Here is a 16905-nt window from a genome sequence, read left to right as displayed (position 1 = left end):
GCGCTCATTCAGCCATAAGGTCGTTAATAAAGTCAGCTATTGATTGAGGAGGTCTGGGGTGCAGTCAGCCTTTCAATATCTTTGTAGAGCTTGCTTTGTACACAGGGGCATGGCCATGTTGAAACAGTTGAAGTAAAGAGAATGTAATGCTACTGCTTTCAAGCCCCGGCATTGCCAAGCTGCCACTCTTGGTGCTCCACATTCGCTGTATCATGACTGACCCTGCGCTCTGACAACAGCTTCCTAACAATGCTGGGATATGAAAAAGAAATAAAAAAAGGAAATCCCTCTGCTGTAAAGTACATGTGACAAGTGTGAAGCATTTTTCTTTTTGTTCTTGCGCAAATAATGATAATCGAACAAGTTGGGGTGCCACAGTGTATTTACTCTTAATCTAAACTGAGCCTCATAGTGTATAAGTGTGCTACTGTAACTACACTAGAAATCTTCCAATGCTAAGAAACTCGTGTTTATAATTTTTTCTTCTTTGTCAGATTTAGGAACTTAGGAAACATTTGACATTGACATAGGACATACCATTGGAAATAATTGTCTGAATGCAAAGTCATACATTATGATCAGCCTTGATAAATCACATGTTGTTTACAAGATTGTTTTGGCATCCTGTCCACATGAAGGGTTTTTGATCACTGAAATCTTTTCTTTAATGTCTATATTTACTGTTAACTTAAAAAAACGTGTGTGTGCTTGTGTGTTTGTGTGCTTGTGCGCGTGTGCGTGTGTGTGAAAGCTGAAAGAAAGTTTAATAGCACAAGTGACATGCCTGCTCATAAACTGCAATCACATCTAGTTTCGCTCTGTCTTAATACTCGAGTTGTTACTTGACTCAAACTTTTTATTTGTATGATACAGCTGCAAATAAGTATTTGAACACCTGAGAAAGTCAATGTTAATATTTGGTACAGTAGCCTTTGTTTGCAATTACAGAGGTCAAATGTTTCCTGTAGTTTTTCACCAGGTTTGCACACACTGCAGGAGGGATTTTGGCCCACTCCTCCACACAGATCTTCTCTAGATCAGTCAGGTTTCTGGCCTGTCGCTGAGAAACATGGAGTTAAAGCCCCCCCCAAAGATTCTCTATTGGGTTTAGGTCTGGAGACTGGCTAGACCATGCCAGAACCTTGATATGCTTCTTACAGAGCCACTCCTTGGTTATCCTGGCTGTGTACTTCGGGTCATTGTCATGTTGGAAGACCCAGCCTCGACTTATTTTCAATGCTCTAACTGAGGGAAGAAGGTTGTTCCCCAAAATCTCGCAATACATGGCCCCGGTCAGCCTCTCCTTAATACAGTGCACTCGCCCTGTCCCATGTGCAGAAAAACACCCCCAAAGCATGATGCTACCACCCCCATGCTTCACAGTAGGGATGGTGTTCTTGGGATGGTACTCATCATTCTTCTTCCTCCAAACACGTTTAGTGGAATTATGACCCAAAAGTTCTATTTTGGTCTCATCTGACCACATGACTTTCTCCCATGACTCCTCTGGATCATCCAAATGGTCATTGGCAAACTTAAGACATGCCTGGACATGTGCTGGTTTAAGCAGGGGAACCTTCCGTGCCATGCATGATTTCAAACCATGACGTCTTAGTGTATTACCAACAGTAACCTTGGAAACGGTGGTCCCAGCTCTTTTCAGGTCATTGACCAGCTCCTCCCATGTAGTTCTGGGCTGATTTCTCACCTTCCTCAGGATCATTGAGACCCCACGAGGTGAGATCTTGCATGGAGCCCCAGTCCGAGGGAGATTGACAGTCATGTTTAGCTTCTTCCATTTTCTAATGATTGCTCCAACAGTGGACCTTTTTTAACCAAGCTGCTTGACAATTTCCCTGTAGCCCTTTCCAGCCTTGTGGAGGTGTACAATTTTGTCCCTAGTGTCTTTGGACAGCTCTTTGGTCTTGGCCATGTTAGTAGTTGGATTCTTACTGATTGTATGGGGTGGACAGGTGTCTTTATGCAGCTAACGACCTCAAACAGGTGCATATAATTTAGGATAATAAATGTAGTGGAGGTGGACATTTTAAAGGCGGACTAACAGGTCTTTGAGGGTCAGAATTCTAGCTGATAGACAGGTGTTCAAATACTTATTTGCAGCTCTATCATACAAATAAATAGTTTAAAAATCATATATTGTGATTTCTGGATTTTTTTTTTCAGATTATGTCTCTCACAGTGGACATGCACCTACGATGACAATTTCAGACCCCTCCATGACTAGCACATACACTTTTGACATACAAAGCATCCTAATAAAATAACTATCTGATCTAATCTGTGCCCAGAAGTACACGTTTATTTATATTTATTTACAGAATGGGCCTATGCTTTGAAAATGCTAACACACATGGTGCCTTGAAATGTTTTAGATAATAGAAGAGGGGAAAGTAGTATTGAAGCACAAAGAGTAAAATAAGAATAATACCCTTGCTCAGCAATTCAGGAGTGAGGAAAGGGGAAATAGGACAGAAAATTGAAATAATTTTCACTGCACTGTACAAAGTATATGAAAAAAAATGCAAGGTGGAGGGACATAATCATTTTTAAAACTTTAGATAAAGCAGAACTTTCTGTCAAAATGAAAGGAATGAATGGAAATGTGCAAAGAAAAAAAATGACAGCAAACCAGCAGAACTTAAAGCTGGAAAAGAGGGCAGATATGGACATAACCGGGCTTAGGAGGTGTTTCTTTATCAGACATCGCAATATCTTTTATATATATATATATATATATATATATATATATATATATATATATATATATATATATATATATATATATATATATATATATATATATATATATAAATCATTTAATTCCTAAAGGTTTTTTTGTTTTTTATCTTTTTTATGGAATATTATGTCCTTGAGGGATGAAAGAAGGATGAGTGAATAGGCACAGGGTTTGGAAGAGAAGATCATGTAGAACAAAAAAGTTAACTGTGATTATGGCATCATACTTTTTTCATGAAGGCACATAAATGATTTTTGTAAAGTTTTATAATTATTTACCTTCTTGTATACACAGCAATCATATTTCGAGATATTCTTACAGGATTCGAGTATTATTTTATTGTAGTGAACTCTAGTATGTTTAAATATGGAATATATTTGCAATATCTTTGTCCAATACATTTTGTACAAAATGCTTGTTTGAGTTTTTTTGTTATTCGTATTTAATTTCTAATTTACTGGAACAATAAAATGACAAACGTTTGACAAACTGTTCATTGAGTTTCACTATTGTCATTTTGCTTCACTTTACAAAATAAAATGCTTTTAAACCTTGGAAAACTAGCCTGGGGCTTGCTTTAACAGAATTGTAATGCAGCCCACATGAGGTGTGAATGCGATCTGCTTTGATGCCACATGCTGAGTAACGTGATTGGGTCAGCTTGTCACATTACTTCCTGTGTCAAGTAGCGTGAAGATGGGGAAAGGGTTGTTATGGCCTGTGAAGTCATAGGAAGCATATATAGGAGTCATTGGAGTCATAGATATATACACTCTGACTACTCCAGATATATAAACAAGCATAAAAGAAAAAACAAGATTAAATGCGGTACCATGTATACCTCTCTTATACAAGACTAGCTCCTTATTTTTTCTTGAATAACGCTACAAAGCTGCACATCCTATGAAGTGCTGTTCTACACCATTCCAGTGTTTGTACTAATGGAAAATAACCGTTAAGAATAATATACAAGCAAATGAATTAAAGCAGATAAAATTACTTAGTTGTTACTGTTTGCAAATCTGTGCAAATCTTCATGCACCAAAGTGAAGAATGGAATAATGCAGTCAATTCACAGTTGATGCAGTTATCATCTCAATCCTCATTGTTGCCTTGAGAATTCAGGCCAAGTGTGAAAAAATCTCATGCTGTTATACCAAAATATTTAACAGAGAGCTGATATGGGGACTCTGAAAGCTAATTATTTTTCAATAACAGCACTGTCTGTGTTGTATTTCATTTCTCTCACACGTACCACTTTTCCAGCTTTGTATTTTTTTTTTCCCAGACATCATTCTTTTTACCCCTGTATTGAATTTTAAGGGACGTCCTCTAAGCTGTGTGTCCTTAAGACTTTTCGGACTATACTCTGACTGTTTTCACTGTGGTGTTGACACTGAAGACTCACATTCTAACAAAAAAAAAAAAACTTTCTTTTGGCTTCTCCCATTAGGGGTCGCCACAGCGGACCATCCGCATGTTTGATTTGGCACATGTTTTTACGCTGGATGCCCTTCCTAACGCAACCCTCCCCATTTATCCGGGTTTGGGACCGGCACTAAGGCTTGTGCAACCCTAATGGCTAGGGGTTGGTTCTCTGACCGGGGATCGAACCCAGGCCGCAGCGGTGAGAGCACCGCATCCTAACCACTAGACCACCAGGGAACCAACGTTCTAACTAAAAATAGCACAATATTATACATCGTCCAAAAAATCTATATAAAATGTTTGCAATATAAGTCCTTGTTTACTATATAGACTGTAACATTTTAGAACTAGTGCATTAATATTACCTTTATAGTGGGAACTATTGTTAGAGCTGCTGTTATATAGTATTAGGAAAAAGCGGGCTGTGCCCGAGGCAACAGGTCAACTTTTATATGAGTATAGATAACATTAATTTACAGGATGACAGAGATTTTGTTGATATTGTCATTATTTTCTTAAAGCTGTTTTTGCACAATAGTCAGACCACTAGGGGGCCTTGATAAACTGGCAGGTGACCACCTTCTGACCAATCAGAATCAAGGATTCAACAACAAGGTGATATACATAATTTTTAATATGTGGGTGTGTCAACTAACATGACAAGCATTTTCAGATTCATGTTTATTGATTGCCTCTGAAAAATAATAATAGTACTTGGCCATTAGTTTTGATTTAGTGAAGAAATGCCATAGACAACCTACTCAGTCTCTCGCAGAAGGTCACAGATGCGATTGGCCGATAAAGCAGAATGAAAGAACTCGGGAATCACTTTACTCATTATGATGTTGTCATGTCACACAGGAGTTTCATGCGAGGGGTTTGACACCAGTGAGATTAAATCTCCTCTCACCTTCCTCTCATCCAGATGGATGTTTTTTTTTCCACTCAACTCAAAGGCCTGTGAAGGACCATCTGTTTATCGGTGGTAAATAATTTCTGAGCTGGTTGTTGGTGACATCCATCCCAGCCAATCTCTGTGACCATCTGCAACAGCACATGCAGCAGAAAGCTCCATGTGCCCTGCTGTGCTTTTTCACTGATTTCCAGTCAGGTGGATTACAACACAATCGCACTTTATTATCAAAAACAGATGAAGCTGTCTGCTTCAATGTTAGAGCACAACCATGGGAGGATGAGCAATGTGAATTGCAACATTGGTTGTGACAAAGCGATCTTTAATTCTTTGGCAAGTTAAAGAGATCGACAGATTGAATAGGCACAAAAAAACTTTGATTTTTGTTTTTTTGTTTTGTGTAAAGTAGGATGGAGGGTTGAAAAGGGGGCTGCAGTGTCATTGACTGGATCTGCGTACTGCTTCAAATGACTTTACCACATCTGTAAATGTGTTCAGGTTTATATTCAAATTACGTTTGCTCTTAACCATTTGTCTTAGTTTTGTTAATGAAATGTTTCTCAGAAACACTGAATAAATAATGAATTCTGGCTTTTTTGGTTCCCAAATTATAAACAAATTGTAGCCTAAATCAAACTACCATGATTTTGATTAGGATCTAATGCGATGCATTATTCTGATATTTTTAAAGCACACAAAATCTCACCTTGGATCTGTGGGTAAAGAATTAATAACATCAAGTGCAATTTTATTTAGTTGACATAGTGCTGAAGATGTTGGAAACTTCGAAACAAAAGTCTATAGCTACTAAAAGCTGGCTCCCCTGTAGTGTTATGCTCTACTTAACCAGAGTGAGTATGCCAATCCTGGATGCTAATATGTATTCCAGTCCAAACTTCACCATTATGCAAAAAAAAAAACAAAAAAACTATGACACCTTTCTTTGAATTAGCAAGCTTTGATGTCATTCATCTTGCTGGTTTAGCCCCTGTGTTTATAGAAGCTCATATGTTAGACAATAGACTCTAGATCATTTATGATGATGTGAAGGACATGACATGGTGTTGCTATTTTGTTTATTGTGTAGTTTGTAACTGTGCTACAATTAATCTTTTGTTTCATGCGAAGTGCTGGTCTGTTATTCTGTGAAAAATAGATTGCATTCCTAACATTATGTTTGCATGTGATGAGAGGAATGACAACAAAGCCTACTTAACCTCACTTGGCTTGAGAAATGGTGCATGACTGGGAGTTTATGAGCTGCTCATCTAATCAGTCAATCCTGTGTCAGGAGTTTAATGGAGAAAATCACAAAGATACAGGTCACAAGCTTCAGAGATGCTCACATCAAATATTGGAATAGGGGAATAGTGTGGTCTCTAAAACGTTAACCATGGTATGGGTGCCAGATGGTTTGAGTATTTCACAAAATCTGTGATTTTTGCACATAACAATCTACATGATTTTATGCATTGTTTCACTGTAACATGAATTGCTGATTTCATAACTGCATGAATGTAGATGTCCCTATCTAAGTAAAAAGTGAGTGTATGGAAATATGGAAAAAAAATGTCTGTGGTTGTTAGTGTACACTGTAAGGTATATAATTTTGTTCGCTCTCTTTCTCTCTCTCTCTCTCTCTCTCTCTCTCTCTCTCTCTCTCTCTCTCTCTCTCTCTCTCTCTCTCTCTCTTTCTCTCTCTCTCTCTTTACCTCTTCTTTCTCACTGCCTGTTCAGTGGCCTAAACAAGATAACTGAAAATCTCCAACACGATGTGTTTGCAAGAAGTTTTACTGTCTGGCTCCCATTCCAAGAGCATAAACACAAAAAAATTACTCACATTTGCTGTTACCCTGGTCTTCTGTGTCCTCAAAGTGTTGCACTGCTGTGATTGTTACAATGGTATTCATTGCAGTGTCTTCAGGCAGACATATTTGTGCTGCTAGTGCCTATTAAACCCACACATGCACCTCTTCTTAATAGTCCTGCATTGGAACATATTATGTATCATTATTTCAAGAGGATTTCACAATCATGCTTTAGGAATCATTTGCAGATCCCATTGTAATTTGAGCAGACATTGCCTTCTTATGTGCTTTACGTCTCCATACAGCCTTGAACATCATCCAAAAGACAAAAAGGGACATTAAATCCTTCTATATACTCCAGGATGCTTTGGAACAGTTATACACTGTCAGATCAGTGAAGACAAAACAAAAAGCACGGTTGAAACGGTCAACCGTTTGAGTCACCTACCTCCTGGGGATTATATGAAACAGATGAATGGGTTTTATTACCGTGGAACTTAAAATGGCGAGTGGCATTTCAGTACAGAGAATTTATGTCTGCATTAACACTTCCACTATGTGTAATATGTGGTTGCTTTGCAATTTTTTGTGTGAGGCATGCTATTACAAATGCTAACAACCTAGTAATTATTTTCAGTATATGTATTTTTTCTGGGAGTAAAATTAATTTTCTTTATGAGCAGAACATTTCTGCTTAGAAACATTTATTTCTGTTAAGAAACAACCGATTTGTCTTTATCAGTTAGAAATAATAAAGGCCAACAATCTTTTCTAGAAGCACATGTATAAAGTATAACGATTGTTTAATAACTTTTTTATTAAAAATATCTGCACGGTATGGCATAAGAGTGCTGATGGTTTGCTGGACTTTGGGAGCACAGAGGCAGAATGGCATTATATGCACATTTTTCTTCTAACTTTAATATGTCTGCAGTTTACACATATTCGGCTACAGCCACCCTTTTGCCTTTAAACAACCCTAGTTTGAGCTCTCGGTTTTGTGGCACGTCTGTTCATTGGTTTTTACACTGATGAACCTTTGTGGTTAACACACAATCTCAAGCAATTGCTTCGAAGGACCTGCTCCATTCTCATTTCCTTAAGAGTCAATAAAATGGTTTGTTGCTTAGTGTTTAATTTCCCCTGTTTCACCAGATTAAGGAAAGTGTAAATACCTTTTCAGAACTGATGTAATTGTTTTTATTGCTTATTGGCAAAGCTTAACAAATGGTAAATCAACATTGACTAAGCAATTACCTAAAGTCAAATCGAATCACTCGAGACCAGTTAACTTGTACTATGACTGGCCTTTTTCTAAATATCAAGTGAAATGTGTTCACATTTGTCTGGTAACTTATGAAAAGCAATAACTGTCTATTATTTTTTCCCACAGACCCTTCCCACTACACAGTACGAGCTGGAGATTGTGGCTAAAGACATGGCAGGAAGTGAGGTTGGATTGACAGGAACAGCAACTGCAACCATAACCATCACAGACAGAAATGATCATGCACCTGAATTCACTCACTCACTGGTAGGACATTTTTTTGTTCTTGGCTTTATCCATATTCAGAGCAATCCCAATATGGAGAGAAAAGTAAGGCAGTATTTTGGTTTAGTTTTTGAGCCAGGATAAGTTTTCTAATATTAAAGCTATAATGTATGAAGTGTGACCTTTGTATACTGTTTCCACCTCATCTATTGTCAGAGTCACACCTCTAACTATATGGTATTTTGGGCAACCAATCAACCTAGAAATGTGCTGGGCAAACAGGCGAGAATGCAAGCACACGCTGACAAGTTTTTAATAACCAAAGCAATACAAGAACAAGATTCAACTGCAGGGCTGAGGGACAGGCGAAGGTCAGGTGACCAACAAGCATAGCATAGATAAGAGCTAATAAGAGCAAATCAAAAAACCTAGAAACAAGCCCAAAACCAGAAAAATCTGAAAAACATAGACAGGAGAAAATCAATATGTATTCTTCAAGTATAAAATGCATGTAAACTAAGACTCCTGGTAATATGTGAGTGTGTCTGTGGGTCCAGGTATGTCAAATAAATTATTAGTTTGTAGTGTGTCAACATTAACATTTAAATTCTCTATTCTATACACTATATAGAGAAATATTTCTCTCTATGTAAACAAATATAATATATTTCTAAAAGATATAAAGTCATAAGTGTGGTCTTAACCAAGTGTTTCATTTAAATTTTTAAATACTCAATATACTGAGACTGTGTCAGAATCCTGAACATTATTCAAAAAGCGTTGTGAGAAAGCTCAGCCTACTTTTGTAGCTTTTATTAATCGAGGTACCAACAAACATCCTGAACCTTTTAATCATAGTGGGCATGGTGGATCGTAAAATATCAAAAGTTTGCTCACATTCTGTAGTGTAGCCTTTGTATATAAAGCTGCAATAATTCAGAGAAGATTTGCAGTCTATGAAGTTGAATTTCATTATTCTTCTTGTGAACAAATGTACACACTCAGGAAGACAGCTACAGTAGGATGCAATGGCTAATTTGTAAATTTGTAAATGCATGTGCGAACAATTTGCAAATAGATTCATTCCAATTTTCAGACCCAATATGCTCATATGCCATAACATCATTTAAAGAATATGCTTATAAAAATTGTAGCAAATTCTGTTGCTAATGGAATGAAATTATGCATGCTTTTACCATGTCAGAAATGTACAGAAAAAGATAACTTATGCTATTAAGGGCTTCCATTATCATAAGCATAATAAACTTATAAGCTTTTGAGCAGACTTTCTGTAACTGTAATTACATGGTGTCCATTTAAGAGTTCTTAAGGCAATCTTGTCCTATTCTCAGACACTAGAGATAAATGAGTTTTTAATAAAAATAGGTTCCAGAGTTTTCGGCCACCTTTCAAAGTGCACAAAGGGGGATTGTGTGTATGTGTGTGTGTGTGTGTGTGTGTGTGTGTGTGTGTGTGTGTGTGTGTGTGTGTGTGTGTGTGTGTGTGTGTGTGTATTTAATGTGTGCAACCCGCAAACCCTAATTTCCTGGGATAGGCTCCTCCTATACCATGACCCTAGGCAAAAAAAAGATGCTTTTAATAAAAGCAACAACGTGAGCTGTGAGCCTTGGCACTCCTGGAGGTTTGGCACAAAGTGGCTGCTTTTATATGCAGTTTGTGATGTGAATGAGATTCTGTTTCATCTAACAAGCCATCCATATACTCATATATCTAACTGTTATAAATATTTTTTTATGATATTAACAAAGGCAAGCCTAGGCTATATTACTGTACAATGCCTATCCATTATACAATATGGATACCAGGTTGGCTAAACACAGAGTGAGTGCACAAAACTGCCTATTTGCTATGAGGTTTAATGTGAATCACACACTTACACAAACACACACACACACAACACACACACACACACACACACACACACACACACACACACACACACACACACACACACACACACACACACACACTTTTTTTTTTTTTCTGTTCAGAGCTTTGCAGCTTTTCACATAGATAGGCGAAGTGAGTGCTGGCAGCACATCCATCATTTTAGTCTGAGATGCAGCACAGTGACACAGTGACAGCTGTGATTCACACACGCTTGGGTGATGGACTGGATCTCACACACATGCTGTTGTCCTTTGCGACCTTTGCATTTTAAACTAATTGTAATTGTAATACAGGGGGGTTATCCTACAGGGACTACACTTCACTTCACTACAATGTGTAGACATGTTGGCTTTGTGTGTGTGTGTGTGTGTGTGTGTGTGTGTGTGTGTGTATGTGTGTGTGTGTGTGTGTGTGTGTGTGTGTGTGTGTGTGTGTGTGGATGCCACACTTTTAGCCTTTACTGTGCACTCAGCAAGTGAAACCAGAAAGAACCATTTAGTACAATGAAGAATTGGAAAAAGCAGTTAAACTACCTCACTATTACTTCCAATGGTGATGAATTATTTGGAATGTGCCACCTTTGTACTTAGAGGTATTTGAGAAATAGAGGAGAGAGAGAGAGAGAGAGAGAGAGAGAGAGAGAGAGAGAGAGAGAGAGAGAGAGAGAGAGAGAGAGAGAGAGAGACCAGGACAGGGGGTTGTGATGCGATACCTCTGATATAGTGAGTCATGTGCTTTTTAATGGAAATGCCCTAAGATCATATCAGGGTCCCAAATGCATCACCTCATCTTGCTTCCTACTCTCTTGGCCTGCTACCATCGTGCATTGCAGCGTCTATGGCCTCTGGCTGAGGTATGTGGGTGTTCTGGGTTTTTTTTCAGTGTACTTCTCATCTGTCCAGGTATGTGCCTTATGCTCCTATTTCTCATCCTGCTTTAACTCTGTGGAGAAATGGTCTGTAAAAAGAAGTGCATAAGGCCATCATATTTGAAGCACATCCTCTAAAAGCTATCACACTACTAAATATATATAGCTGAGGCATCATAGACTGCTGTATCATCAGAAAAATATAGTACATCAATCTTATACATTTGGTCTTTTTGAAAGCACTACAGCGGTCTTGTTGGACAGCTTTGCATCTGTGAAGATTTCTGTTAAAAATGTTTACAAACGCAGCACATTATAATAAAACAATGTAGAGATTATACAGGATTAACTATATCTCACTATTACTATATACTACATGTGTTTGTATGTGGGGATTTTTTTTTGTTGTTTTTTTTTTACAACCCATTCAACATATAGTCCCCATTTTCTCTTCTAATAACCTCCACTCTCCTGGACAGATTTTGTAGTGTGGTTGTAGAGATTTGTGCTCATTCAGCAATAAGAGTGTTAATAAAGACAGGTTTGATTGATGTAGGTTGAGGAGGCCTGGGGTGCAGTCAGTGTTAAAATTCATCCCAAAGGTGTTGAGAGGGGTTGGGGTCAGAGATATAGACCTACCAGAATCCTATGGTCAAGAATAAGGGAAGATCTGTTATTATAAACAGTCAATTTGTTATTATTGTAGGAGTACCAGTAGTTATTTTTTCTTGTTTATTCAGGATTTGTTACCAATATTGAAAGAAGATTCTGTAGCACAACCTATTGATCATTTTTAACGAGCTTCCATTGCTAATTAATCATGAAATATGTCTATACCACTGTTTGTGTCATTTGGGATTTTCAGTGAAACCTAAACTTGACAAAGATCCAATTAAATTATATGGTATAATATGTTTATATGTGTGAATGTGATTTTCTATGCACCCTACTGATAGATATATAATATATAGTATGTATAGATATATAGATCTTTTATCTTTACAAATATATGTGTCATTAAGTAAGTAAATACAAAATAATACCATGTGGCATACACTGTATGGACAAAAGCATTGGTAGATCTGACATTAGTCGGAAGTATTTTTATAAACTGTTTTAACACCAAAAACGGCGAATTGACTGTGAGCAGAAATTAGTTTCCAAGGTGAATTCCAAATTGCAGATACAAGAGTAACCTTAAGACCTTTAAAACAAGCTCAATTTACTGAATGTACCCTTAAAATAAAGTGATCAAAATAACACTTTAATCAGAAGTGTTCCTATGTTGTTCATCAGATCGTGATAAATATTGTATTTTAACTTCATAAGGTCTAGGTATAATTGTGTGGTTTTTAATTAATTTTTGTGATTTCCTTTTATATTTAATGATGAACCAAAGTAGGTACACTTGAAATAAAGTATCACAAAAAACCCTAATAAGATCAAGCTGTCAGCATGTTTTATGGGAATAAAAAAATCCTTTTTTTGAATGTCTATAATTGGTCCCTAGCATAGTAAGAGATATTTCCAACCCCTAGACTGAACTGAAACACAACTTAGTACTTCATTTTTTTTATTGTACGTATATGCAGAAGTGCTCTCTGGAGTACCATCAATAATTGATCAAAACAGAGCTATTGGATGTAGGGTGTATATTATGCAGGCATTTGGAGCCCACTGTTTTTGCATGGATTAAATGAGCGGCTGTTCATTTATTACAATCAAACCAAAGAGATTATTTATATGTCCCAGTGAGTACAATTAGGATCTTTGTTGCTCTCTTTGATGAGAGATGATAAGTACAGTGTGTATCTCACACCACTTAAACAAGTCTGAAAATCAAGTAAATAAATCGGAAAATTAGAAATGTTTAATGGGTTTGTTTTATATCTTTTATTTCTTTTCTCACCTTTACCATAAATAGCACCATAGATTGTGCCAGGAAATGTTTCCTCTTAACCCAACTTACCTTTACTTCATTCAAACTATTCCCTTGTTGGATGTACTGTACTACTATTTCACTAATGTTCTGATACTGTGATAATAACTATATATAAAGGCTCCCCAGAAATCCTGCCATCGCATTATTTTTTGCAACATTATTCTGTATCTATACTATCGATTTGAGGGGAACAGAAGTCTTATTTTATGACAGTTCTTCCCCATTATCTTTCCTGCTCCACCACTTCATTTTTCTTCATTACCCAAACCTGTCTCCAAGTTGCATCATGATGATCTCACCCAGACAGAAATCACCCTAACAGCATCTCACGTGCCTTTTTTTTTTTTTTTTTTTTTTTTTTTAACTCCCTCAAACTTCATCATACCCAGAATAGCTTGTTCTACAATGCTATGAAAATGAGCTTTGGGGAACCGCCACAATAATTAAGCATAATCCCATTTTTATGAGGTTGGCAAAAGCTGACTCAGAATCTCTTGACACGTTCATTTTCACGGCTGCTCAATGTTAGAAGATTAATGGCAGCCTTGATGAAATCCAGCATCTCCTTACAATTGATTCTGAGTTCTCTAATGTTGTTTTATATTTTTATAATGCCCTTTACTTTAGCTTTTGACTTGAAGGGCATAGTCTAAAGTTTTGATAATTGTATTCATTCCTTAACACATGGTGAAGAAAACAAGGGCTTCCTGGTGGGGTAGAATTGCCTTCTCACAGCTCCAGGGTCCCTGGATTCATCCTGAACTTTTGTCTATTGTCTATTGTCTAACTATTGTCTGAGAATGTTACATGTTTTAGTCTGTATGTTTATTAGTTTATTTATATTTTTTGTATGTTGAATGAGGTGACAAGTATATAAACTCACTGAACCAAAAATTAGTTTTTCCAATAAAAAAATAATACTTGTATTGTAAAATCCAAAAATGATAATTATGTCTATGGCCAGAACAGAGGTGAATAACATTACATTTTATAATCAGGATTAAACACAGTACAGCTGAACACATAAAGGTAATCAATTAGTCATAAGACATGAATAGAACATAATCTTATAACTTCAACCCAAAAAAACAATATCAACAAAGCAGTGCTTGACCTTAAGTCAAGTTAAATCAAGAAGCTTTTATTGTCATTTCCACCATATATATAGCTGACGCAATACACACTAAAATAAGACAACGTTTCTCCAGAAACCAGGTGCTACATAAAAACACTGTAGAGCTAAAACACACAACACAGAGCTACATACAGAACACAAAGCTAAGGACTAAAGTAAGTTGTCCTAGCCACATATAGTGCATCGTGTACAACCTGGTGCAAACAGTACAAGACAAAGACAGTGCAAACAGACAACACAAGACAGTTCAAGACATTTACACAAAACACATAATAGCGCCGACCAGTAAACCTACTGTAAATGTTATACAGTACAATGTACAAAAGAGAATTATGAACAAGAGGGTACTTGTTAACATAAACACAATATTTTTCAAAAACAGAAAGAGCAGCAATCAAGAGGTGTGCAAAACAGCATGAAATAAGTATAATGTGATTATAATATAGGTGGTGCTGAAGACATTAATGTGTATGAATTGAAATGAGTATTAAGTGTGTCTGAGTTTGCTACAGTTCAGTTCTGTCTGTTGAGGAGCTTAATGGCTTAAGGTCATGCTACCAATTTTGGCAAATCCTTTGAATTGCCACTAGTTCTGAATGTGTGTTAATGATGCTCTGCAATGGTCTATGTTGATGTTCAGTCTGTATTCCTACTTTAAATCTTGGGATAAGCTCCATATTTACCGTTACCCTGACCAGGATGAAATGATAAATATGAAAAAGATAAAATGATACATTTTTAAAAATAATAAACAGCGGCATCGTATTTCAACATAAATACACATTTATTTATTAGATTCACTGCTAATTATCACAAAATAAATAAAGCAACCCATGTGGCTTCTTCTTCTTGTTTTGGCTACTCCTGTTAGGGGTCACCACAGCGGATCACCCGTCTCTACTACCATGTCCTCTACATACCCTTTCAAACAAACTTTCTGCATGTCTTCCCTCACCACATCCATTAACCTCCTCCTTGGCCTTCCTCTTTTTCTCCTTCCTGGTGGCTCCATCCTCAGCATTCTCCTACCGATAATGAATGTATGTATGTATGTATGTATGTATGTACAGTGAAACCTCGATACTCGCGACCTTGACACTCACGACCTCGATAGTTCGCGATTTTTTTATTTGGAACAGGACTCGTGAAAAATCTGATAGTTTGCGAGAAGCCGCGAGTGGCTCGAAAGAGCAGAATAACATTTAAAAACAGAGTTTGTACTAGTAAATTACATAAAAAATGTTTGAAAAACATTTTTTATATTGTATTATTCATTTAAAGTAGTAAATAAAACATTTATGACAAGTAATACAGAATCTTGGTATATACAGTACAGACCAAAAGTTTATATATATTATATATACAGTACAGACCAAAAGTTTATATATATTATATATACAGTACAGACCAAAAGTTTATATATATTATATATACAGTACAGACCAAAAGTTTATATATATATATATATACAGTACAGACCAAAAGTTTGGACACACCTGCTCATTCAAAGAGTTTTCTTTATGTTCATGACTATGAAAATTGTAGAGTCACACTGAAGGCATCAAAACTATGAATTAACACATGTGGAATTATATATGGAATTATATAAATAAGCATCAAGAGAATGCCAAAAGTGTGCAAAGCAGTAATCTAAGCAAAAGGTGGCTACTTTGAAGAACCTACAATATGACATATTTTCAGTTGTTTCTCACTTTTTTGTTATGTATATAATTCCACATGTGTTAATTCATAGTTTTGATGCCTTCAGTGTGACTCTACAATTTTCATAGTCATGAAAATAAAGAAAACTCTTTGAATGAGAAGGTGTGTCCAAACTTTTGGTCTGTACTGTATATATATATATATATATATATATATATATATATATATATATATATATATATATATATATATATATATATATATATATATATTTGGTATTTTAAACTAGAAGTGTATTAGAAATGCTGCAGTTATGTGGGTGGAAAGTGGTTGGATCAAAAGTAAAAGGCCAAATTACTGAAAATTCAAGTAGATGAGATGCAGTCACTACCAAATTCCACTTGTGCTAACTCTGTAAAAATATGCAGCTGTACCGTACGCATGGTCTGATGAATAAATGTCAGTTTGGAGGGTTTGCGGTTGATTATAAACATTAAATAATGCATTAATGTTTACAGTACTTGTGTAAACATATATGAGGTGATTTTGACACATAAAAAGTGTCATTTGTTAAATGTGTGTGCATTGAAGAAGATCATAGGTGTATTTTATTGCTGTATTTTACTTTTTATCAAACAAATATTCATGCAGGATGGGTGCTGGTGAATTTTTTTAATTGTGCTAATATACAGCAAAAAAGGCATTAAAAAAGAAACAATTAAAGTATTAAGTACATGATAAGAAATGCGTGAATAACAAACACCACAAAAGACATTTGTGAGACAAACTGTAATGTAAGACTTAAATACATGTGCTAATTAACACAAAATTAGAGACAGGTGCAGAGATCACGTGACAGTGCAGTGACTGGTGGGAAGCATAGTTCCTAAGCATAATCCCGGTTTTTACTGAAAACATTACAGTTTACTGCTTAATCATAGTCTTCTATTTTACATATATATAAATTATATAAAGTATACATTTAAAG

At 36.2% G+C, this 16905-nt stretch overlaps 1 protein-coding gene across 1 annotated transcript in view; it reads left to right on the top strand.

Annotated features, from left to right (window-relative positions):
* The window catches only part of cdh13 (cadherin 13, H-cadherin (heart)), a 313054-nt gene that overhangs the window by 224369 nt on the left and 71780 nt on the right, over nucleotides 1-16905 (top strand). The window contains exon 7 of the mRNA XM_083551942.1: nucleotides 8301-8441. Coding sequence (XP_083408068.1) covers nucleotides 8301-8441 — 141 coding nt within the window. The remainder of the gene's footprint in view (nucleotides 1-8300; nucleotides 8442-16905) is intronic.

This window comes from Silurus aristotelis, assembly GCF_946808225.1.
Source record: "Silurus aristotelis genome assembly, chromosome: 10".
In the NCBI taxonomy this organism is placed as follows: domain Eukaryota; kingdom Metazoa; phylum Chordata; class Actinopteri; order Siluriformes; family Siluridae; genus Silurus; species Silurus aristotelis.
This window is presented reverse-complemented; position numbering and strand designations above follow the sequence as displayed.